The sequence below is a fragment of the Balaenoptera musculus genome, chromosome 21 (assembly GCF_009873245.2).
Source record: "Balaenoptera musculus isolate JJ_BM4_2016_0621 chromosome 21, mBalMus1.pri.v3, whole genome shotgun sequence".
Taxonomy (NCBI): domain Eukaryota; kingdom Metazoa; phylum Chordata; class Mammalia; order Artiodactyla; family Balaenopteridae; genus Balaenoptera; species Balaenoptera musculus.
Window position 1 is genome coordinate 36050012 of NC_045805.1, and position 25669 is coordinate 36075680.

A 25669-nucleotide genomic window follows, 5' to 3' on the forward strand; every position below is an offset into this window, starting at 1 on the left:
AAAAAAAAAAAAAATTATTCCCAATTTTGAGAAGGAAGAACAAAAACAGTAGAAAGATCAAGAGAAAATGACCCCTGTAATATAAGCAAGAAAAGGAAACATTTTGAATGAGGTTGAAATGAAATGAAATTTTTAAATTAAATGTGAGCTTTATCATGCATAATTAAGAGCTGGGTAAAATTAGCTAAAAAGAATAATGAAGTTTAAAAATAATCATTTGTAAGTCAAACTGCAACATACAAAATTAAAGGAAAAAAATTCCATTTTCTTAAAATTAAAAGGGAAGGAAAAAAACAGGAGAGACATTTCTGTGTCTTGAGATGGTTATTCATCCCTTTAGCTCTCCAGATACTATAGGCCCCAAGCTCTGACAGATCTCCAAATGTGACTGAGCTCCATGCTTTGTACTCTTTGGGCCTGTTTCCTTGGAGACCCTTAAGTTTGACAAGGAGCCAGGTGATGTCAGTGGCAAGAGAAACCTTGCTGATTTAAGGAGTGAGACTTGTAACAGGAGATCTCCGGAAATGACAACACAAAGGGTGGCTAAGCGTCTGTGCAATCTGTTTGTAAGTGATTTGTCTTGTCTTCCCGTGATCCTGAGCTGAACAGAAACTGGTGTGTGTGTATTCCGTTCTGTGACATGAAGACCCCAGGATTCATAAATGCTGTTAAAATTGTGTCACTGTCTACTCATGGACTATTCTAAAAACTGTGCTGGTATGTGCCTGGGAGGTTAAGGAAAGGGTAGAGGGTACTGTTCTTGGGTGTTATCATAACGCTGTTACACTTCTGCTCTTAGATCCAGAAAAATGGAAAATACTTTAGTGTCCTTTTGGAATCTTATTATGGAACATATTCCACGATGACTCATGTTAGCAGGTTAAAAAAAAAAAAAAAAGCAAAAACAACCTCTTACCCTTTCAAATAGTTCCATGCACTTTCATTATGGGGTACTAGTTTGATCATTTCCAGAGTGTACCTGTAAGAAAAAGACCACAAATAAACATGTGTATAACTCTGCAAGAGCAGTGCAATAATGAGAAACAGTCTTCCTATGATGGTGGCACAGCTTGGACATGAGCTTTCACTTATCTCTGCTGGTGGACTTGGTACCTCCCTAGGTTATATCTGAATTAGAGACTCCCTCGTGGCTGCAATGGTCAATTCTTATTTACAAAGTAATACGAAAGCTCAGTTCACAAATGGAAAAGAAGTTAATGTTGGAAACTTCCTTTCACTTAGGCTTTCCCTCTGAAGGAAATGTCAGCTACAACAAGGAGACTGTCCTTTTTTCGCTGAAGCAATCTTGGGGAAAATGTCTAAGACATACTTACGCCAGAAAAATCATTACTCATTGAAAAAGGAGAACTAAATGATCTTGGAAGCTATAATAAAAAATAGACAAGCATGGAGATTATATAGACAAAGAATAAAAATAAGAAACCAACAACTGCATATTTCTTATATTCCAAAACAAGAGTACCTGCAAACTATGATGTGATTCCATTCCAAATGGACACTCCCTACTTTTCTCTTCCCCTTAACCAGATTATTAATTGTAATTTAGATCCAGTTACAAAAAATTCCAAGGGAGTTACAGAACTTTGCTTCAGTATATACTTGCTCAAATGAGTTAGTCACTGACTAAAGTTTAGTAATCTTAGTTTCATTGCAGTGCTGTTTTAACAGCATTTTTTTTCACAGAAAGTAATAATAAACTCATTCAGCATTACGAAAATTATGAATATTATAAAGAAAGAAGCCTGGAGAAGAGAGTTAATATAGGACACTAGATTGGAGACTGTGTGTGTGTGCTTTTTTAAAATTTAAATCACCAGAACCCTATATATAGAACAGATAAAATTAGAGCCAACTGCCCTGATCCAAGCAGAAGTAAGGGCAAGGGAGATGAGAGGTAGACGTACCACAAAATCAGCTCTTCCTAGGAGCTGTTGAAACAACTTTTATAATTAAAATATGACTATGATCTCATCAGGCTATAAAGACAATAAACATATTCAAATTTCAATCAAGACACTGAGACAAATTAGACAAAGTCAGAAAAGAGGTTTATGGACAGAATATAGAAATTCATGCCAATTCAGAAATTTCTAGATCTTATAACAGCATTTTATATGCTACAGCAGTTTTCAACTGGGGGTGATTTGGGCTGGGGTGGGGTTTACTACTGAGATATAGGGCATAAAGGCTGAGAATGCAGCCACACATCCTATAATGCACAGGACAACAAAGACTCATTGGCCCAAACCCTGCACTAGAGTAACATGGCATCTGGGGACTGTTATCTAAAATTTAATGAGATAGTTTTAAAATAGAGCTTCCTAGACACTATGAAATCTGAGTTCTTCTCAATCTACAGTAGCAACAATATTTCAAGAAACTTAAGGCACTACTAAGTAAAGGTTTACTATACACCAGGGGCCGCCAACCCCCAGGCTGTGGACACTCCCCATCGCTCACATTACCACCTGAACCAATCCCACCACCAGCCCCACCCCACCCCCGGTCCGTGAAAGAACTGTCTTCCACGAAACCAGTCCCTGGTGCCAAAAAGCTTGGGGACCACTGCTATACACTATATTATTCGTAAATTTATCATTATAGGTTTCACGTAAGTATTCTGTCCTATTACTTCTATGAGGGTAGGATTGGGGCAATCTTGATCTTTGCTGTATCCCAACGCCTTTATGCCCTGTACCTCAGTAGTAACATGAGACATGGTAGGCAAACAAATATTCTCTTAATGAGTGAACAAGTGATTACTAACTGGACTTCTCTCTCCAAAACAGCACGATCATTGTAGCCCGTGGTGTTAGAAATTACGAAGTATCTTTGGTTCCAGACAGAGTTATTTCTCACATCCTCTTTGAGAAGTTGGTCTACATACTGCAGCTCATTATCCCAAAGTTTAAATTCCTAAAAGAAAATACAAAATAAAACATCCAATTAGAAATGTCCTATCATTTATTAACAATAAAAATAAATAAATAAAACTTCAGCAAAGCTAAGCAGGTAGAAATGAAGACATGGACTCATCACATATTTGGAGGAGAGGGATGCTGAAGGTCAAGGAAATGGCGGGGAAAGAAAAGTCATCAAAGACAGAGGAATGGCGATGAGGAAGGAAAAATTAGGAAGTGAGAGTGAGCAGCCAGAGTGGCTGTCATTCAGTAGCATCTTGTGGAAAACAATTTAGATACCAAGCAGCATGTTTTAACTTTGACCCAAGAACTACTCTAAAGAATTAAATCAAAAGAAAAAAAAAAAAAGTATACCTAACTAAATGCTTATGCATTGTTTATGGTAAAAATGTGGAAGAAAAAAACCAAACTCAGTAATAAGACAATGATTAACTGTACTACTGTATATTAATTTGATGTGATTTGACATTATTACATATATTAAGTAAAAGGGAAGTATTCAAAAATGATAAAATACATGTAGATAAATATACAATTGGATTTAGATATAAATTTTTACATTACAAAGCTGTTTCAATTTAAAAAATTATGGAGAGAAGAGAACCAACAAAGACAATTTGAAAAAGGAGTAAAAGGTCAAAACGTACAAATGCCACAAAAGTTGGGGACGTTAACTATGAAAAAGCTAACGGAGATATACTGCTTATTTGATACTAGCAAAAAACTAGAATTTCATAAAAAAATAAAAATACTAAATGTCTTTAGAAAATGTATTCCTTTAATCAAATTTGGAAAAGTTTAAATTTTTAAGCAATAAATTTTTTGGTGAAATACTCTTGGTATAATGAACAGTGCAGAAAGTAGCAATCCCTGGAAAAAATTCACCGGACACAACACTACAATTGTTGGCTGGAATAAATAAAAATGCCCAGAGTGGGAGTTATAACTATTTTCTTTTCTTTTTTTTTTTAAAGATTTTTTTGATGTGGACCAATTTTTAAAAGTCTTCATTGAATTTGTTACAATATTGCTTCTGTTTTATGGTTTGTGTTTTGGCCCCAAGGTATGGGGGAATCTTAGCTCCCCGAACAGGGATCGAACTTGCACCCCCTGCATTGTAAGGCGAAATCTTAACCAGTGGACCGCCAGGGAAGTCCCATAACTGTTTTCTTCTATTCAGGATTTAGCATAAAATTTTAACAAGTGGGCAGAAATAAAACATACAACAGTTACTGTAAAATCATATTTCAAAGTTTATGCATGCAAAACCGTAATATGTAATATGTCCTTGTTAATTAAAATAACACAGCTGTATTAAAAATTTACAACTACTTTTTCTATTCAATTTGCTAGCAAATACGTGACACAAATTCAATCCAAAAAGTATTTAAAAAGTCACTATTGGGCTTCCCTGGTGGCGCAGTGGTTGAGAATAAAAGTCACTATTATTCTTCTTTAATGTGAAGTTACTCACCAACATATCCAAAGAGATTATAAAGGTTAACCAACATGAAGGATGTCAGGTTTAATTAAGTATCTGAATAATTCTTAATCATTATATAGTTTGTAATGATCTACATGTGTGTTTCAGTTTAAGTACACTACAATTTAATAGTAATTAAATTATTTAATTCAGTTAAAAAAATAAAAATCTGCAAAACACAAGAAAGGCAATACCTGAATAACCCATTGTCGATGTTGCCAGGCGTGATAATTCTTTGCATCCTGATTAAGAATATCAGCAATAAACTCAAGCTCCTGAGATGGGTCTCTCAGCCATTCCACTAGCACTCGCCTATGATGCCTAAAGTCGAGAGAAGAAGTTTCGTGTTAATTTACCCCAAAACGAAAGTATCAGCTGCATGTGTTAGGTGATGTGGAGGGACACTCAAGAAACAGCAATTTATCTCTAATTCTCAAGACTCTACTAGAAAGAAAAGGTACTACAGAATAAACGCTAAGAGAAAAAATTTCAGAACACTAAGTAACAGCTGAGAAACATAAAACAGTGATTTGCACATAAAATGAAACCAGATAATAAGAGCTTAAAGAAGGTTTATCTCAAGCTAAATCTGAAAGTACAGTAATCTCTTGACAACCACAGTACCGTGAAAGAATTTTTCAACATGCCCAGATGTCACAATGAGATTATGGGAAATGTGATACTATTTTATCAAGTATGGAAGCCCCTCTGGTTATCAACATGCTGTCAGTTTTCCTTAAGTCCTAAGTGCCACCATTCAAGCAACTTCTTATTCTACCAGTTTGTGGGCAGAATGGAATTCACTTCTTCTCTGGCAAGTAGCTATGACAAGTTGCAAGTTTGTCAAAAGAGGAGTTTCTGTACCAGGAAAATACTTCTAAGAGTTCTCTATTGGGTTCTATTTTTATAATTTTCTTTAGCTGAAATATTTATAAAAATCTATTAGTGAAAATGTTCTAAAATTCACTGTGGTGATGGCTGCACATATATACCCCTTAAATGGGTAAATAGTATGCTATGTGAATTATATCTCAGTGAAGCTGTTTTTTTAAAAAAACCATTAGTATTCATTATACTAAAAGTGAACAGGGATAATGGAGGAAAGGGGAAAGATTTAATGCTTAATGGGTGACCTATTCTACATGCATGGAAAATTTAAAAATTCATCTTAGAGAATATTAAGAAGGCAAGATACTACCAAGAGGAAGATCCTAGAGGGAACGGTTTCCAAATAATTTAAGAAGTCTTCCAAGTCAGTGAGTACATTAATAATTTATTTTTCCAGGTTACTGGTAAATTCTATAATTCAGGAAAAACTTAAGAATTAGGTCCTCCAGTGTGTCAAAATGACTGCTCAGAACAAAATACTAAGAAGCTCTCTCTGATGTTCTATGATTTAAAGAGTATTAATTAAATACAGGGGTTTGATCTTACAGCATAAGTTTTCATAGTGAATTTAATAAAAAGTGGCCTGGCATACAGGATTTGCATTACTTGTACTATACTAGATATGATAGCAACTAGCGGAGTGGGCAATTTAAAATGTACTGTAATTAAAACCTGCTAGGTTTCCAACAGCAGCTGCTCTGGGTTTCTTTTTTTCTTTTTAAATTTTTAAAATTTTATTTATTTTTGGCTGTGTTGGGTCTTCGTTGCTGCACACGGGCTTTCTCTAGTTGCGGCGAGCGGGGGCTACTCTTCATTGCAGTGCGCGGGCTTCTCATTGCGGTGGCTTCTCTTGTTGCGGAGCACGGGCTCTAGGCATGTGGGCTTCAGTAGTTGCAGCACGTGGGCTCAGTAGTTGTGGCTCGCGGGATCTAGAACGCAGGCTCAGTAGTTGTGGCGCATGGGCTTAGCTGCTCCGCGGCATGTGGGATCTTCCCAGACCAGGGCTTGAACCCGTGTCTCCTGCATTGGCAGGTGGATTCTTATCCACTGAGCCACCAGGGAAGCCCGCTCTGGGTGTTTTTATATTTTGTTTTTCATAACGATAGGTGCCAACGTGTTAATGACAGAATCTGCAGTGTCCAGAAAAGGAAGCTACTTCTCTTCAGCAAAAACTAGATGTAATCAAATGCTGAGAATGCTTGTGATGTCTGGATTATTTTTTCTTTTAAGATAAAATGGTACATAGTTTATATATCTCTTCAAGTACTTTTCTGGATTTTTTTTTTTTTTTTGGCCACAACACACAGCTTGTGGGATCTCAGTTCCCCGGCCAGGTACTGAACCTGGGCCACAGCAGTGGAAGCGCCGAATCCTAACCACTAGACCACCAAGGGACCTTCCCTTCTGGAGCTATAACCTCCAAATATTTACATAAAAGCACCTTAACTCCGAAGGGTCAATGCCTTTTAAATGAGGGACTGAAACTCTCTAGCTAATCACTTTTGTCACTAAAACAACTCTTTTATAAGGCAATTTCTCAGGAATGCAACCGTCATGCACTTACAAAGAAAGAACCTACAGAGGTAAAGTTGTTTAAAATTCTACAAATGGAAATCCACAACAGCTAGCACTTCCATGCTTTGCCAAATGTTCAGTTACTCACCGTCAGATCTATTATGTTCTAATTCTTTGAAAATTAAGTATCTACTTATGGTTCGTACTCCTTAACGACCGTATTTGATCATGCAGATTATTATTAGCCAACTGGGCCAGAGAGCAGTTCACTCTCCACATGTGTCCACAGCTGGGGAGCTGTTCCTTCTCCTAAGGCTAACCTATGTGTTGGATCTCTTCCCAACTCCAAGCAAGCCCTTACTCTATCCCCCTTTTCTCCAGAATTCTCACCTTCTCTCTTTCTAGTAACTCTCCCCACACCATGAAGTCTTTGCCACTTTGGAAAAACAAGACCCAAAGACACAGTCCTGACTAGCTGCTTGCTCCGTCTTCTTTCTCAACAGCCAACTGCATCTCCCGTTAGCGATTCAAGCACTGCTCCGTGGCTCATTTCCTCTTCCCAGCCCTGCCCTTCCCTGCCCTGCCCTGCCCCTGGTGGGAGGACTCCTGGTGCCAAGACCAGTCACTGGCAACGGCCTACTTAACAATCCCACGGGTCATCTCTAGCCCTTGCTCTCCGCGACCTCTCAGCAGTAGCTGATACTGCCATCCATCACTTTCTTCTTGAAACTCTCCCTTCTCTTGGTGAGGACACTGACTTCTGGTTTCCTTCCTCAGTCGTCCTGGACCACCTCTCTGCCTCTCAGACGCGGATGCTCACCAGTGCTCTGTCCCCAACCTTCTCTAATTCTCCCTGAGCATCCTCATCCAGAGTGGGGACTGCCACTCCAGAGGAGCATTTTTCTTTTTTTTTTTTTTTTTAGAAATTCACGTTCTTTTTTTTTTATTTATTTATTTATTTATTTATTTATGACTGTGTTGAGTCTTCGTTTCTGTGCGAGGGCTTTCTCTAGTTGCGGCAAGTGGGGACCACTCTTCATCGCGGTGCGCGGGCCTCTCACCATCGCGGCCTCTCTTGTTGCGGAGCACAGGCTCCAGACGCGCAGGCTCAGTAATTGTGGCTCACGGGCCCAGTTGCTCCGTGGCATGTGGGATCTTCCCAGACCAGGGCTGGAACCCGTGTCCCCTGCATTGGTAGGCAGATTCTCAACCACTGCGCCACCAGGGAAGCCCCAGAGGAGCATTTTTCAATCACTTACTGGACAACTGGACAACTTTACACAGGTTTTCCATAAGCACATCAAATTCTACTTGTCTAGTACTGAATCCACCCTTCTTTCCCAAAAATGTGCTGCTTTGTTTCCCAAAATTCCCCAAGTGGTCAGCATCATCATTCACCCAATGGTCAAGCCAAAAATATAGACATCATTCTTCTCTGTCACTCCCCTGATAAGTTTAACTTCAAAGCCTGTTGCTTCTGCCTCCAAAACCTCTCTCACATGTACCCTTCTCTCTCCCATACCCTACCACACTCTCCCCTGGCCCCTACACTGCCATGGCCCGCCAGAACTGTGAGCCTCTTCCGCTATCCTCCACCCTGCTGTCAGGGTAAAGCTCCCAAGACACAAATCTAATCATACTACTTCCTTAATTAAAATTTGTCAGGAGCTCTCCACTGCAGCTAAGATCAAACCCCAAACCCTTACCAATGTTCATAAGGCCCTTTATGATCTCGTCCTAGGGCCCCCAAACGTACTCTAATCACATGGAATTACATGCAGTTCCCAGAGTGCACCAAGCTCTTTCATGCCTCTTCTCCCCAGAATATTCTCTTTGCCTCAGCAGTCTTTCTTCTCAGAAATCATCCTTAAATCTCAGGCATAAAGACAGGGTGGTGTGTGTCCCAGTCATTACACTGGAAAAACATCAAATGGAGGCAAGCCCTGAATGAAGAGCAGGCAGTCAGTGGCACAGAAGTGGAGACAGCTCTTGACGGACACCACGCTGCTGCATCTCCTTCACCATGACCACGGCAACGCCACCTCCTTCTCTCCTCCTCCTGCTCTTCCTCGACCGTCACCTCCATCACCACAGTCGCTACCATTCATGGGGGGCTCACTAAATGCTGGGTACTGTCCGGACTCTTTCTTTCTTTCCTATTTGTTCTCTGTCCTCCTGTCCCATAACTTCTCTTTTCCCCCACTGTGTCCTGCTCCCCCATCCTCTTGTCTAAGTTAGGGGCTTAACTTTTAGAACAAATACACACTGTAAAAAACCCTACCATTATATTTTTCACACTGCTCTGTAAAATAACTGGTTTTATTATTTGCTTTCCCTTTTAGACTGTGTCTCATTCATCTTTGTACCCCCAACATCAATAAAAAATTTTTTAATAAATAAATGAATAAAAGATGAAATATCAGAGTCATTTTATAACACACTGAATAGAAACATTTTTTCAGATTTTTCACTCAAATTTTTTCCTGACTCTAGTACTATTATGTGCTAATGTCGAAGTTTGAAATAATTACGGCAGCAAACATTTGAGTGTTAACTATGGGTCAAGCACCACTTCAAGCACTAAACATAAAGTTATCTCAGTTACTCCCAACAACACTGTAAGACTGGTGACATTAGCTCCAATGCAAGCACTGTAATTATAAAGACACGAACAATTCCCTATGGTTTCGTCACCCATTGGCAGGTACTATTAGCATAGTGACTTATTTCCTTCCTATTTTCATCTTACCAAACTTGATAGTTTTTGGGCTGTTCCTCAATTATTGCCGTGATGTAGTTCATTTCCTCATGTAGATCCTTTTGGAGTGACTTTAAGAGAACTCTCCGAAAATGCCTACAGCAAACATCAAGCATCCAAAGTCTCATTACTCCACATAAATTGCCCAGCCACAGTATCAAATGAAGTCACAAGACAACAACATAGACACATTTTTTGGTAGGTATTCTATATAACCAATAATTTAGCAATTTAACCGCTTGTGGTTGTCCAAACTCATAGAACTATCTGAAGAACGGAAGAATCAAGCATTTTGAAGCAAAATAGTGAAAGGCAGCAAATGTGAGACAGAAGACAACCAACAAATGATTATTTCCAGGTAATACTCTGGTTACTAGTGTTCTATTACACAAGAATCAAAAACATCTCTTTCCCCATATGGTATAACCTGTTCGTTTAGATGCATTACTCATACAATAAATTAATTTCATTACAAACATTATCATATATTTTACTTTTAGAACCACCATAAAAATGCTACTTATAAATGAAACAAGTTTCTCTTTAATTTCTTCACAGGTGAATTCAAACCATTAAAAACACCTTTTCCCTAAAGACATGATTAGTTCTAGTCTATTTTTACTTCAGAATTTCAAAATATTCCAACTCAATATACAATGAGACAAAAAACTACTTTATTTTTTTAATTTTTTTTTAATACATCTTTATTGGACCATAATTGCTTCACAATACTGTGTTCGTTTCTGCTGTATGACAAAGCGAATCAGCCATATGCATACACATGTCCTCATATCCCCTCCTTCGTGAGCCTCCCTCCCACCCTCCCCATCCCACCCCTCTAGGTCATCGCAAAGCACCAAGCTGATCTCCCTGTGCTATGCTGCTGCTTCCCACTAGCTATCTATTTTACGTTTGGTAGTGTACATATGTCGACGCTACTCTCACTTTGCCCCAGTTTCCCGCCTGCCCCGTGTCCTCAAGTCCATTTCTATGTTTACGATTTTATTCCTGCCCTGCCACTAGGTTCAGCAGTACCATTTTTTTTGATTCCCTATATATGTGTTAGCATATGGTATTTGTTTTTCTCTGACTTACTTCACTTTGTATGACAGACTCTAGGTCCATCCACCTCACTACAAATAACTCAATTTCATTTCTTTTTATGGCTGAGTAATATTCCATTGTATATATGTGCCATATCTTCTTTATCCATTCATCTGTCGATGAACGTTTAGGTTGCTTCGATGTCCTGGCTATTGTAAATAGTGCTGCAATGAACATTGTGGTACATGTCTCTTTTTAAATTATGGTTTTCTCAGGGTATATGCCCAATAGTGGGATTGCTGGATCATATGGTAGTTCTATTTTTAGTTTTTTAAGGAACCTCCATACTGTTCTCCACAGCGGTTGTATCAATTTACCTTCCCACCAACAGTGCAGGAGGGTTCCCTTTCACCACACCCTTTCCAGCATTTACTGTTTCTAGATTTTTTGATAATGGCCATTCTGACTGGTGTGAGGTGATACCTCATTGTAGTTTTGATTTGCACTTCGCTAATAATTAGTGATGTTGAGCATCTTTTCATGTGCCTCTTGGCCATCTGTATGTCTTCTTTGGTAAAATGTCTATTTAAGTCTTCCACGCATTTTTTAATTGGGTTGTTTCTTTTTCAATATTGAGCTCCATGAGCTGTTTGTATATTTTAGAGATTAATCCTTTGTCCATTGTTTCATTTGCAAATATTTTCTCCCATTCTGAGGGTTGTCTTTTTGTCTTGATTATGGTTTCCTTTGCTGTGCAAAAGCTTTTAACTTTAATTAGGTTCCATTTGTTTATTTTTGTTTTTATCTTCATTACTCTAGGAGGTGGGATAAAAAAGATCTTGCTGTGTTTTATGTCAAAGAGTGTTTTTCCTACGTTTTCCTCTAAGAGTTTTATAGTGTCTGGTCTTACATTTAGGTCTTTAATCCATTTTGAGTTTATGTTTGTGTATGGTGTTAGGGAGTGTTCTGAATTCATTCTTTTACATGTAGCTGTCCAGTTTTCACAGCACCACTTATTGAAGAGGCTGTCTTTTCTCCATTGTATGTTCTTGTCTCCTTTGTCATAGATTAGGTGGCTATATGTGCATGGGTTTATCTCTGGGCTTTCTATCCTGTTCCATTGATCTATATTTCTGTTTTTGTGCCAGTACCATACTGTCTTGATTACTCTAGCTTTGTAGTATAGTTTGAAGTCGGGGAGCCTGATTCTTACAGCTCTGTTTTTCTTTCTCAAGATTGCTTCGGCTATTCGGGGTCTTCTGTGTTTCCATACAAATTGTAAAATTTTTTGTGCTAATTCTGTGAAGAATGCCATTGATAGTTTGATAGGGATTGCACTGAATCTGTAGATTGCTTTGGGTAGTATAGTCATTTTCACAATATTGATTCTTCCAATCCAAGAACATGGTATATTTCTCTATCTGTTTACATCATCTTTGATTTCTTTCATCAGTGTTTTATAGTATTCTGAGTAGAAGTATTTTGCCCCCTTAGGTAGGTTTATTCCTAGGTATTTTATTCTTTTTGTTGCAATGGTAAATCGGATTATTTCCAGAAAATGGGTTTGCCCATTTTCTGGAGAGTTTTTACAAATGGGTGTTGAATTTTGTCAAAAGCTTTTTCTGCATCGATTGAGATGATCATATGCTTTTTATTCTTTAATTTGTTAATATGGTGTATCACATTGATTGATTTGCGTATACTGAAGAATCCTTGCATCCCTGGGATAAATCCCACTAGATCATGGTGTATGATCCTTTTAATATGTTGTTGGGTCCTGTTTGTTAGTATTTTGTTGAGGATTTTTGTGGCTATGTTCATCAGTGATATTGGTCTATAATTTTCTTTTTTTGTGATATCTTTTTCTGGTTTTGCTATCAGGGTGATGGTGGCTTCGTAGAATGAATTTGCGAGTGTTCCTCCCTCTGTAATTTTTTGGCAGAGTCTGAGAAGGAAGGGTGTTAGCTCTTCTCTAAATGTTTGATAGAATTCACCTGTGAAGCCATCTGGCCCTGGATTTTTGTTTGTTGGAAGATTTTTAATTACAATTTCATTACTTGCAACAGGTCTGTTTATATTTTCTAATTCTTCCTAGTTCTGTCTTGGAAAATTGTACCTTTCCAAGAATTTGTCCATTTCTTCATGGTTGTCCATTTTTCTGGCATATAGTTGTTTGTAGTAGTCTCTTATAATCCTTTGTATTTCTGTGGTGTCAGTTGTGATTTCTTCTTTTTCATTTCTAATTTTATTGATTTGCATCTCCTCCCTTTTTTTCTTGGTGAGTCTGGCTAAGGGTTTATCAATTTTGTTTATCTTCTCAAAGAACCAGCTTTTAGTTTTATTGATCTTTGCTAGTGTTTTCTTCATTCCTATTTCATTTATTTCTGCTCTGATATTTATGATTTCTTTCCTTCTACTGACTTTGGGTTTTCTTTGTTCTTCTTTCTCTACTTTCTTTAGGTGTAGGGTTACATTGTTTGAGACTTTTCTTGTTTCTTGAGGTGAGATTGAATTGCTATAAACTTCCCTCTTAGAACTGCTTTTGCTGCATCCTATAGCTTTTCAGTTGTGTTTCTGTTGTCATTTGTTTCTATGTATTTTTTTATTTCTTCTTTGGTTTCTTCAGTGATCTCTTGGTTATTTAGTAGTGCACTGTTTAGCCTCCATGTATTTGTGTTTTTTACAGTCGTCTTCCTATAACTGATTTCCAATCTCATAGCATTGTGGTCAGAAAAGATGCTTGATATGATTTCAGTTTTCTTAAATTTTCCGAGGCTTGATTTGTGACCCATGATGTGATCTATCCTGGAGCATGTTCTGTGTGCAACTGAGAAAAAAGTGTATTCTGCCACTTTTGGGTGGAATGTTCTATAAATATCAATTAAATCTATCTGGTCTATTGTGTCATTTAAAGCTTGTGTTTCTTTATTTATTTTCTGTTTGGATGATCTGTCCATTGGGTAAGTGGGTTGTTAAAGTCCCCTACTATTATTGTGTTACTGTCGATTTCTCCTTTCCTGGTTGTTAGCATTTGCCTTATGTACTGAGGTGCTCCTATGTTGGGTGCATAAACATTTATAATTGTTATATCTTCTTCTTGGATTGATCCCTTGATCATCATGTAGTGTCCTTCCTTATCTCCTGTAACAGTCTTTATTTTAAAGTCTATTTTATCTGATATGAGTATTGCTACTGCAGCTTTCTTTTGATTTTCATTTGCATGCAATATGTTTTTCCATCCCCTCACTTTCCGCCTCTATGTGTCCCTATGTCTGAAGTGCGTCTCTTGTAGACTGCATATATATGGATCTTGTTTTTGCATCTATTCAGCCAGTCTGTGTCTTTTGGTTGGGGCATTTAATCCATTTACATTCAAGGTTATTATTGATATGTATATTCCTATTACCATTTTCTTAACTGTTTTGGGTTTGTTTTTGTAGGTCTTATTCTTCTCTTATGTTTCCTGCCTAGAGAAGTTTCTTTAGCATTTGTTGTAAAGCTGGTTTGGTGGTGCTGGATTCTCTTAGCTTTTGCTTGTCTGAAAAGCTTTTAATTTCTCCATCAAATCTGAATAAGATCATTGCTGGGCAGAGTAGTCTTGGTTGTAGATTTTTGTCTTTCATCACTTCAAGTATACCTTGCCACTCCCTTCTGGCCTGCAGAGTTTGTGCTGAAAAATCAGCTGTTAACCTTATGGGGATTCCATTGTATGTTATTTTTTGTTTTTCCCTTGCTGCTTTTAATATTTTTTCTTTGTATTTAATTTTTGTTAGTTTTAGTATGTGTCTTGGTGTGTTTATCCTAGGGTTTATCCTGTACGGGACTCTCTGTGCTTCCTGGACTTAGGTGACTATTTCCTTTCCCACGTTAGGGAAGTTTTCCACTATAATCTCTTCAAATATTTTCTCAGACCCCTTCTTTTTCTCTTCTTCTTCTGGGACCGCTATAATTTGAATGTTGGTGCGTTTAGTGTTGTCCCAGAGCTATCTGAGATTGTCTTCAATTGTTTTCGTTCTTTTTTCTTTATTCTGTTCCTCGGCAGTAATTTCCACCATTTTATCTTCCAGCTCACTTATTCGTTCTTCTGCCTCAGTTATTCTGTTATTCATTCCTTCTAGTGTATTTTTCATTTCAGTTGTGTTGTTCATCTCTGTTTGTTTAGTTCTTCTAGATCTTTGTTAAACATTTCTTGTATTTTCTCAATCAGTGCCTCCATTTTATTTCCCAGATTCTGAATCATCTTTACTATCATTACTGTGAATTCTTTTTCAGGTAGATTGCCTATTTCCTCTTCATTTATTTGGTCTTATAGGTTTTTACCTTGCTCCTTCATCTGTGACATATATTTTGCAGTCTCATTTTTTTTTTTTGATGGGTGGGATTGTGTTCCTGTCTTACTTGTTGTTTGGCCTGAGGCGTCCAACACTGGAATTTGTTGGCTGTTGGGTAGGGCTGGGTCTTGGTGCTGAGATGAGGACCTCCGGGAGACCTCACTGCGATGAATATTCCCTGGGGTCTGAGGTTCTCTGTTAGTCCAGTGGTTCAGACTCGGAGCTCCTACCGCAGGAGCTTCAGTCCTACCCCTGGCTCATGAACCAAGATTTTGCAAGCTGCGCAGAGAAGAAAAGAAAAAAAAAAAAAAAGAATAATAAGAAAGAGTAAAAAATAAAATTAGACTAGGAAACTAACAGATATGTTAGAAAGAATATAAAAATAAAAATATAGATGAAACAACCATAAGGTAAAACAGAACCACAATAGTAAACAAGAGCAGAAGGGAAAAAAAAAAGAGCAGAAGGAAAAAAAAAAAAAGGTAGAAAAGGCCTTGGCTGTGGAGGGTGGGACCTAAGCAAGGGCGAGGTTTGGGTGGTAGGCGGGGCCTATGCTTAGGACTGACAGGGCTGGAAAAGGCCCTGGGGTGTGTGTGGGGGGGGTGGGGCTTAGGCTCAATGGAACAGAAGGGGCCCAGGCCTGCCTCTGGTCTCAGAGGACGGGGGACCCGGGCTGGGAGCCCAGGTGGCTTCCTGGGCCCACGTGGGCGGGGCAAATGCCCTCTGCTCCTCTCCTGCTCCTCCCATCCTGGAGGGCCCCTCCTGCTGCCTCTCCTCCTCTCCCCCGGCCTCCCTCCTATGCCTCCAGGACCCACGCATCCTAGAGGGGGCTTTGGAGGGCGGGGGACCCAGCCTGGGAGCCCAGCAGGCTTCCCAGGCTCGAGTGACTAGGGCAAATGCTGGGCACTCTCCCCCCCCGATCTGAGCCCCCGAGGATCCCTCCAGGCATAGGAACCCCTCCCCTCTCAGCCACCCCTCAAGGGCACCGGTCCTGTCTGGCCTCCACTTCTCCTCCCTGCTCAGTCCCCCCACATCCTACCGGTTCACTTGGGGGTTCCTCCCATCTCCTTGGGCTTCGAGGTTCCCCACCAGTGTCTGGCAAGCGCCCTAGTTGTGGGGAGATGCCAACTCTGTGTCTTCCCACACCGCCATCTTGACTCCACCCCCCAAAAAAACTACTTTAAAAGTTATCTCTTAAAATGAAATGCTAAATAGAGGAGATGACAGTATTTCTCTATTATAATTAGTTTAAAGAAAATGAGGCTTCACAGAGCACATACACATACAGGCAGCCTGGTTCATATGGGTAATTTCAGGTATACTGTTTTTAAGAAAACAGCAAATAAACTTAGGAAATTTTAAATGCATTCTAAGTTGCTCTGAGCTGTGTACAGTCAGGAATTTCTTACAAGCTAAAAATGTGCATATTAGAGACATAAAGTGATGGAAGATCACACTAACAGCTCTAGATAATCCTACTAAAATGACAGTAAAGAAATAAAAAGGGTATAAATCCACAAGGATGAGGGGATACCACAGCAATTGAAAGAGGTCAACAAAACGATGGAAAATGGTAAGCTGATAGTTTTGACTGACTTAGAAAACCAGAAAGTGCCAAAAACCTGTCAACTGAGGAAGAAAGGTTCAGAAATCAGATGTATCAGGTATTTCCGAACCTGGAAGTCAAGGGTGGGGCTGAAAACAGTTTAAAATGTAGACAGAGTCCTCAGCAGCCAACATCCCTCCCCCCACCCTGAGCAGAGAGGTGACAACATCTCCCAGCCTGTGTGTGTGTGTGTGTGTGTGTGTGTGTGTGTGTGTGTGTGTGTGTGTGTGTGTGTGTGTGTGTGTGTGTGTGTGTGTGTGTCTTTTCTTTCCTCACACAGAGCTCCTAAAACCCTTGTAAATTCCTGAGTGATAAGAGCACTCGGGCATCTCTTCTACTGAGGTGATTCTGGTTGGGCTCCTGGATGGCTCCTGGTCACCAGAAAGACCAAGCCTTGATTAGAAACTTGGAATGTTCAGCCCCACCTCCCATCTTCCAGACAGGGGAGAAAGGCTGGAAATGGAGTTAATAATAGATCGTGTCCAGGCGAGGAAGCCACCATTAAATCCCAACAGCAGGGGATTTGGAGAGCTTCCAGGTGGGTGAACACATCCATGTACCAGGAGGGTGATGCACCTCAGCCCCACAAGAACAGAAGCTCCTGTGCTCGGGACCCTCCCAGACCTCGCCCTATGCACCTTTTCATCCGGCTGTGCATCTCTCTGTTTTATCATACCATTTAATAAACTGGTAAACCTAAGTAAGTGTTTCACTGAATTCTGTGAGCTGCTCTAGCAAATCGGTTGAACCCAAGGAGGGGATCGTGGAACCTATGATTTATGGCCCACCAGTCAGAAGCACAGGATGTGCGACTGGCATCGGGGTGGGGCAGGCTTGTGGGACCGAGCCCTTAACCTGTGGGATCTGACGTTACCTCCAGGTAGACAGTGTTAGAATTGAGTTAAACTGTAGGACACCCAGGTGGTGTCACAGGGAACTGCTTGGTAGGGGAAAAATCCCACACACATTCGGTGACTAGAAGCGCCAGAAGTGAAGTGTGTTTTGTGAAAGTAAAGAAAACACACAGGAGAAGGAGGACTAGGGTTTTCCTAAAAAGCCTGGGCAGCAGACAAGTGGCTTTATTTTCTGGAAAAATCCAAAGCAGAAAGAAATACCAGACACAGCAGAAGGCAGGGTGAGGTAAAGGCTGGAAACAAGGAAATTTAAAATGCTGATACACTGAACAACTGAGATGCCCCCCACCCCTGTCTTCCCCTGCCAGAATTGACCCCCAGAACTGTGGCAGCCAAATGTACACTCCTCAGACAGCTCTTCTTCAGAGAAACAAAGTAGTCAAGAGAAAAGACCCAGAAATACTGACATATGAAGACGTCAAACAAAACAGCCGTGCCTCCATGCTAACTTCACGGTAAAGCCCTCTAGGTGACAAGTCCTGCAACACGAAGAGATGCCAAATCAGGTTTTTCCTGCTTCCACTGTAAGTATGAAAGGAGAGCCAAGAATTACCACTCATTTGAGAAAAATGTTTACATTAAAGAGATCAAAACAAATAAACAGAAAAGTGAAAACATATCCCATCCGTGAAATAAACAAGATGCTATTAAAAAAGAATATTCAGAGAAGATAAAAAGAGCTCTTGTAAATTAAACATGAGTGCAGATAGAACAGTTAGAAGATAAAGTTGAAGAAATCTCAAAAGTAAATAAAAAGAGATAAAAGTAAGAAAAGACAACCTCAGAAGTACAACATGCAACTAAAAGGCATTCCAGAGAGAGCCAACAGAGGAAAGAGAGAAGACATTATCAAAAGAACATAAAACAAAAAAAAATTTCCCAAAGCTAAAGAAAAGGTTAAAATGAAGGAATGGGAATCTTCTCAATAGAGGCTGAAAGAAACAGAAAGACAGTTTTAAAAATCTAAAGGAGAATGATTTCCAATCCAGAATTCTATCACTGAAGCTAGAAGAGACTTAAGACACTTTTAAATTTACGAAACCTCAGTAACAATTTCCATCACAGCCTTCTAAGAGTTTTCTTGTATTCAAGGATCTGGTCTATAAAATGAGAGTAAAGCAGGAAAGAGAAAGATGTGGGATCTAGGAAACAGGGACCCGACACAGGAAAGAGCTATGGACCAGACACGCGGTGCCCAAGTCCTCGGAGAAGGAAGGAAGGAACTGAAGGGTTACCTGCTGTGCTCAACAGTAACGAGACATTCTACATGAGCAGAGTCTGGGAGACAGATAACTTGCTGGTAAAAAGAGAACAAAACTAAATAAAAAAGCCAATCTGTTAAAGGAAATGTAAATATACAATGAAATGTGGGTCCGCATGAACCATGAACTGATTACTGTGATGGAGACAGTACAGGAGACTGAACTCTGTATCTTCCATAGAAGGAGTAATGTCTAAAATGAAAAAATTAAAAATAATCAAGCACATGATTAAGAATATAGAGGTGATTTTAAGAAAAAACACCTAGGAGTTGTTGCCTCCGGGGAGTGGGACTCTGTAGTGAGAAGGAATAGAGGAGAGATTGCTATTTTTCATTCAGTCTCTGACTTTTAAACTCATATGTGAATTGTTGTTTTGATAAAAATTAATGTTAAGAAAAAAGTCATCCAAACTAAAACCTGAGACATTCACACAGGGAATATTAATGATGTGTCTTACTTACCACACTGTGTAATTGGCTGCATTTAACTCGATAGCATCTCTGGTTAGTTTAAAAGCTCGTTCACTTCTCTCGTCACGCTGCAGGACAGCCCGGAAATAATCATAAACATCCTGAACTAGAAACAGAGCACACAACTGCATTAGGATGGTCTTTCTTGTTTAAAACGACCACTATAGTACAAAATGTTGTTTTTACTCTATGAGGAAGATACTTTATTGTATGTATACGATTTATAATATGCAAAAGAAAGAAAATCCAATGACTATAACTGCCACTCTGATAACTTGTGTCACAGCCAGGATGCACGTACAGGGGTTGATGCCAGACTCCAGATCCCCCAAAGACCTTATGCATTAAAGAAAAATTAAGAGTGCATATATCCAAATATATTCACTTAGCTGTTTTTCTCACATTTTATTTTGATCAGTTTTTTTTTTTTTTTTTTGGCTGCATCAGGTCTTAGTTGCAGCAGGCAGGCCCTTCGTTGTGGTGCACAGGCTCCAGAGCGCATGGGCTCTGTAGTTTGCAGCACGTGGGCTCTCTAGCTGAGGCACAAGGGCTCAGTAGTTGCAGTGCATGGGCTTAGTTGCCCCTCGGCATGTGGGATCTTAGCTCCCCGACCAGGGATTGAACCCACGTCCCCTGCATTGGAAGGCAGATTCTTAACCTCTGGACCACCAGGGAAGTCCCTGATCAGTTTTTTTTTTTTTTTAATTAAGAATATTTTTTATTCTATTCTGTATCAAGGCCATAGACACACAAAATGTTTGGATCACTTAATAAGTTATAACAGTCCATGTTTTCATAGTAAGAACAAGGACATAAATGATCATTTCCTCAGTTTACAGTGCAATGTAAAATTTAATCTGTATTGCTAATCAGACATCTTACAGCACAGAAATGTGATCAAAATGATCATTTGCTTTATCATGTCATAAAACACAAGAGCTTATTGTAGAACAGTGATACAGTTTAAATGGTAAGGAACTTTGTGATTCATAACAAAGAATCCTGTATATACTTGTTGCCATGATTGACCTTCCAGGACAAATATCAGTAGTAAAATAAGTTATGGTACAAAATAAAGTCAACAAGGTATCTATAGTGAAGAAACATTTGATTTCATTTAAGAAACTAAAACCTGGATTCCAGTTAACCTATATACAAAAATGTTCTTTTAAAAAACCCTAAGTAATCACAAATTTAGCTAAAACAGTTGAATGACACCTCTTCATTATGCTGTAAAACTATGGATCTCATCTTTGGAAAAGTTCAAATCATGCAGCAACTTCATTCCTTGTTCTGTAAATGGCATTGGTCCACAAATGCAGATGAGGACTTTGGACGTGTCTAAACTTCTTTTCAAAAATTCAGAAAGCAGAGCTGGTGAAACGTATCCCCGTTTGCCATTCCATTCAGAAGTAGGTGCTGAGAGAACAAATTCAAGGTCAAATCTTTTATCCTTAAATGCTAATTTCTCCAATTGGCTTCTCCAAATTATGTGATCCTCTGTTTTATTGAAGAACATCAGCTTCACTTTCCTGAGACTGGGTATATTAGTCAAAGCATAACTCAGTACTTTAACCATTGGTGTGAAGCCTGTTCCCGCTGCCAATAAAAAGAGATCTTCCAATTCTTGGAACTGGGATATTTTAAAATTGCCCTCGGGATTGCTTACAGAAACATAATCTCCAATCTGAAGATGATCAAGCTCTGGTGTGAAGAGTCCAGCAGGGTAGATTTTGATCAAAAAGTAGATGTATTTATTGTTGGGAAGAACTGGTTCCTTGAACTCTGAGAATAAGGAATCAGATACAGGTGTATATGGCTTCACAATTTCAGTACCTGTATCTTTCTTTGGAATAAGTGAATTATGATTCTCCAGGGGATGACCAAGGCATTTCCAAGAAGTATTCTCTTTTTTCTTCAGGACAATCTCTATTTTTCCCACATTCTCAACAACTCACACAGAAAAATCTTCCTGAATCTCATGACTTAGGGCAATATGTATAAGATATGAATAATCCTTGATAACTGTTTCTGCTCTAAAGGAATCATCCCGGTGATCAGCTATTACTGAGTCTAAATTGATATCCTTCTGTTTAGTATATATGACAATGGTGACTAAAGCGTCTCTTTGGAACCAGTCATAGCTTGGAGAACTAGGCCCTTCTTTGGCAAGTGGATCTGTCACTTGGCTCTTGGGAAGCATGCCGTTTAAGAGTTTCTTTTCCTCATGATAGTCTTTAGGAAAAGCAGGTTTAACGGCCATCCTGCCAACCAGGCATTCTTTCAGCATGGATTCATAGTTGACCCAGCGATGAACCATCTTGCCTCTTCCAGGACTAAGTCACTAGCCACTGCAGCTGCTGACCTTCAACACCCCCTGAAAGGAGTGCAGGGTGGAGATCAGGAATGACGCACTCTGTACTCTGGGAAAAACTGGCAGAACAGGCCTGATCAAAAAGGTGAGTACCATCTGATCCTGCTGCTCTCATAAGTTCCTCTTCTCCACCAGGATGACACTTCATATACGGGCTGACGTTATAAACAAAGCCTCTTATGCATATCCAACAATCATCTTTTTTGTTGTGTTTTTTCATTTCTTCTTCAGTTACTTCAATTAATCTTCCTTTTAATCCTGTTAGGTCCTTTCCACTTTTGGTCAGTCGACCAATCCATAAGACTTCTGCCCTGTTTCAGAGGGACCTTGCTACGCCCCCTGGAGGAGACGCGCTGCTGCTGCTGGAGCCCAGGAAAGACTGGGAAGGGACGTTCAGCATCCTGGACCCTTGGCCCGGGCCCTGCCCGGGGTACGCCACCCGACGGGATAGCTCGGCGCGACCCTTCTGGGGTAACACCTCCGGCTCCGGCTCCGAGGCCGGGCAGAGGCCAAGCCCCCCACGATCAGTTTTTTTTTAACTGAAAAAGTAATATACACAATGATAGAAAACTCAAACAATACAAAAAGGCTCACGCTAAGTTTGCATTCCACTAAATTCCCAGTCCTTCTCCCCAGAAGCAATTGTGGAGTGATTCTAGTGTATCCTTCCAAATATATTCTATGCACATACAAGTATATGTTCTAATTCCATCCTCCCATTTTTTTTTAAATACAAATGAGATCACATCCTACTCTAATGTCCTGGGCCTTGCTTTCTTCACTCATACATTATTCAAGGTCGTATAAACTAGTAAATATCTCTATGGAAAACCACTTGGTAATATCTATTAAAAATTTAAAACTGGGGACTTCCCTGGTGGTGCAGTGGTTAAGAATCTGCCTGCCAATGCAGGGGACACGGGTTCAAGCCCTGGTCTGGGAAGATCCCACATGCCGCGGAGCAACTAAGCCCGTGCGCCACAACTACCGAGCCCGCATACCACAACTACTGAAGCCTGCATGCCTAGAGCCCGCGAGCCACAACTACTGAGCCCGTGAGCCACAACTTACTGAAGCCTGCAGGCCTAGAGCCCGTGCTCCACAACGAGAGAAACCACCACAATGAGAACCCCACACACCGCAACGAAGAGTAGCTCCCACTTGCCGCAACTAGAGAAAGCCTGCGCACAGCAACAAAGACCCAACGCAGCCAAAAATAAAGTGTTTCTCTAAAAAATAAATAAATAAATACATAAATAATAAATAAAAACTGACTACTCATTGACCTAACAATTCCAGTTCCAGTAAGTTTTCTTACAAATATACTCCTGTATGTGCCCAAAGCATCCAAGGAAATTTATATAAGAAATAAAGAAATGAAGACTGGAAACAACTGAAATTTCCATGAGTAAAGAATGGGTTAAGTCCATTATGGTACACCCATACAACAAAATCCTATGCAGCTATTAGTAACGAGGCTGTTCTGCTATGTACTGAAATGGAACAACTGCTAAGACATGTTGTTGAGTGAAAAACGTAAGGTGCAGAGCAGCAGCTATTCGTTTAGTTAAAAATATATGCTTATTTATGAACATACGAGTTTGAGGAACAAGATGGGAAGATGACATAATTTTCAACCACATTCCCCGTTACAAAGTTTTCAAACAGTTGCACAGCATTTCGTTGTATGGGCACTCTAATTATACCTAACTCGTCCCCTATAAATGAATGTTTAAATTGTTTTCATTCTTTTGCTGTCCTATCATGGTATGTTTCTGCACACACGTGCAAATTCAGTACATCTGTAGGATGAATTCCTACAAGTGGAATTACTGGATCAAGGTTATGTGCACTGTTGATGCTGACAGACAATGCCAAATTAACCTCTCAAAACAGGTCTGATCAATATATAGTCCCTCCAAGAATGTATGAATACACCGATTTTTTTCCACATCTTCACTGACAAGAGTATCAAAACTTCTGATCCTTGCCAATCTCTTAACTGAAGGAACTCAGACCTTTACAAATATTAACCTATTTTACTCTCATTTCCACAAGAGAAACAGGCTTTAGAGAGATTAACAAGTTCACATGGCCCAGTGTACTTTGGAGACAGAAGTTAAACCCCAATCTAGTCTGACACCAAAGCACACACTGCTAATCACAATGCTCATTTCACTGCAGCTGAAATGCCTTCACATCACAGCACAGATTAATGTAGAGAACAGACTAAGGCCCTAAACAGACTACTAAAAAAACCCAGGTGTTAAATACTCCTCAATACTTCTTTTTCCACAATTAAAAATTTATGTGGACATGCTATGCTATTTTTCTTTTTTTTTTTAATTTTTATTTATTTGGCTGCGTCAGGTCTTAGTTGCAGCATGTGGGATCTTCATTGCAGCATGTGGGATCTTTTGTTGCAGTGCACGGGCTCTTCATTGTGGCGTGTGGTCTCCAGCGCGCAGGCTCTCCAGTTGTGGTGCGTAGGCTCCAAAACGTGCGGGCTCAGTAGTTGTGGTATGTGGGCTCCAGAGTGCAAGGGCTCAGTAGTTGCGGAGCACGGGCTCAGTAGTTGTGGCGCATGGGCTTAGTTGCCCCGCGGCACATGGGTATGTTCCCCGACCAGGGATCGAACCTGCATCCCCTGCATCGGAAGGCGGATTCTTAACCACTGGACCACCAGAAAAGTCCTGCTATTTTTCTTATAGCATACAATTTTCCAGTTACTGACAGGGTTCACAAACTTTTAGTAGGTCAATATGCATGAATACAATGTCAATATATCCTAATTTGCCTAACCGTTCTGCTACTACTGGTTGTTTTCAATTTTGTTTTATAAAAATCACTGCTTTAAGCGTCCAATGACTTTTCATTAAAAAATTAAAAAAATTAAATACACAATACACACATACGTATTTATGTGTGTGCATGCAAGCACACATGGGTATGTATATAGTTTTGTTAGACTACAACCCCAAAAGTGAAATTATCAGAGGAGAGCATGAAAAATTATAGCTCTTTCTGAACATACAAAGGTCATCTACTCCTAAATACTACCTTTAAAATGCTGAATTTAATTTATACCGGAGTAATATTTAGAAACAATATAAATGGTAAATAACTATGCAATATTATGTGGTCATTAAGAACCAAGCTCCCAAATATTTTAAAATGTGTAACAAAATGCTTATAACATGTTAACTCTATATACAATGTATAAACACATTACTTTATATTCACACATGTACACATACATAGCATAAACCTAACTCTGTGGAAACATATTTTCCGAGGAGTGGAAGGCTATACGCCAAATGTTAACAGTGGTTAGTTCTGGATGATTAGACTCTTCTTTTGATGTTAACATCTTCAGATTTTTCTTCAATGAGCATGTGTTACTTTAAAAAATATTTTTTTTTTGGCTGCACTGGGTCTCCATTGTGGCGTGTGGGCTTTCTCTAGTTGCGGCGAGCAGGGGCTACTCTTCGTTGTGGTGTGCAGACTTCTCACTGTGGTGGCTTCTCTTGTTGTGGAGCACAGGCCCTAGGGCGCACGGGCTTCAGTAGTTGTGGCTCGCGAGCTCAGTAGTTGTGGCTCGCGGGCTCTAGAGCACAGGCTCAGTAGTTGTGGCGTACGGGCTTAGTTGCTCCGTGGCATGTGGGATCTTCCCAGACCAGGGCTCGAACCCGTGTCCCCTGCATTGGCAGGCAGATTCTTAACCACTGCACCACTAGGGAAGTCCCTCAAAATATTTTTAATTAAAAAGAAATACATGTTCTGGGAGCCAGCCTGGAGGGCGCGGAACACCACACGCCCGCTTGGCCGCGCCATCTGGGTGGGGGCGTGCACGGCCCTGGTCCCCCAGCCAGCCCGCCTGGGACTGGGGCACAGCCCGGTGCCTCCCTGCCCGCTCCTCTCTCCTCATGCAGCCCCTCCGTACGACCCCTGGCGTGAGGCGGCCAAGCTGAGGCGCCGAGAGAAAAGGGAAATTGCAAAGCTCATCTACAACCAGATCAACAGCATACTTTTTTTAGGACTCAAGAATCAACATTGGGCTATTTCCTAAGATTAAACCATGA

At 40.0% G+C, this 25669-nt stretch overlaps 1 protein-coding gene and 1 pseudogene across 2 annotated transcripts in view; both read right to left on the reverse strand.

Annotated features, from left to right (window-relative positions):
* The window catches only part of FNTA (farnesyltransferase, CAAX box, alpha), a 33233-nt gene that overhangs the window by 1759 nt on the left and 5805 nt on the right, over positions 1–25669 (reverse strand). The window contains exons 3-7 of one of the 2 annotated variants that reach the window (XM_036838887.1): positions 19205–19319; positions 9578–9682; positions 4620–4746; positions 2789–2937; positions 917–979 (exon numbers count right to left, since the gene is read on the reverse strand). In XM_036838887.1, the coding sequence (XP_036694782.1) occupies positions 917–979; positions 2789–2937; positions 4620–4746; positions 9578–9682; positions 19205–19319 (559 nt within the window). The remainder of the gene's footprint in view (positions 1–916; positions 980–2788; positions 2938–4619; positions 4747–9577; positions 9683–19204; positions 19320–25669) is intronic. The other variant, XM_036838888.1, reaches the window with a different exon arrangement.
* Positions 19947–22071, reverse strand: LOC118887957 (annotated as a pseudogene).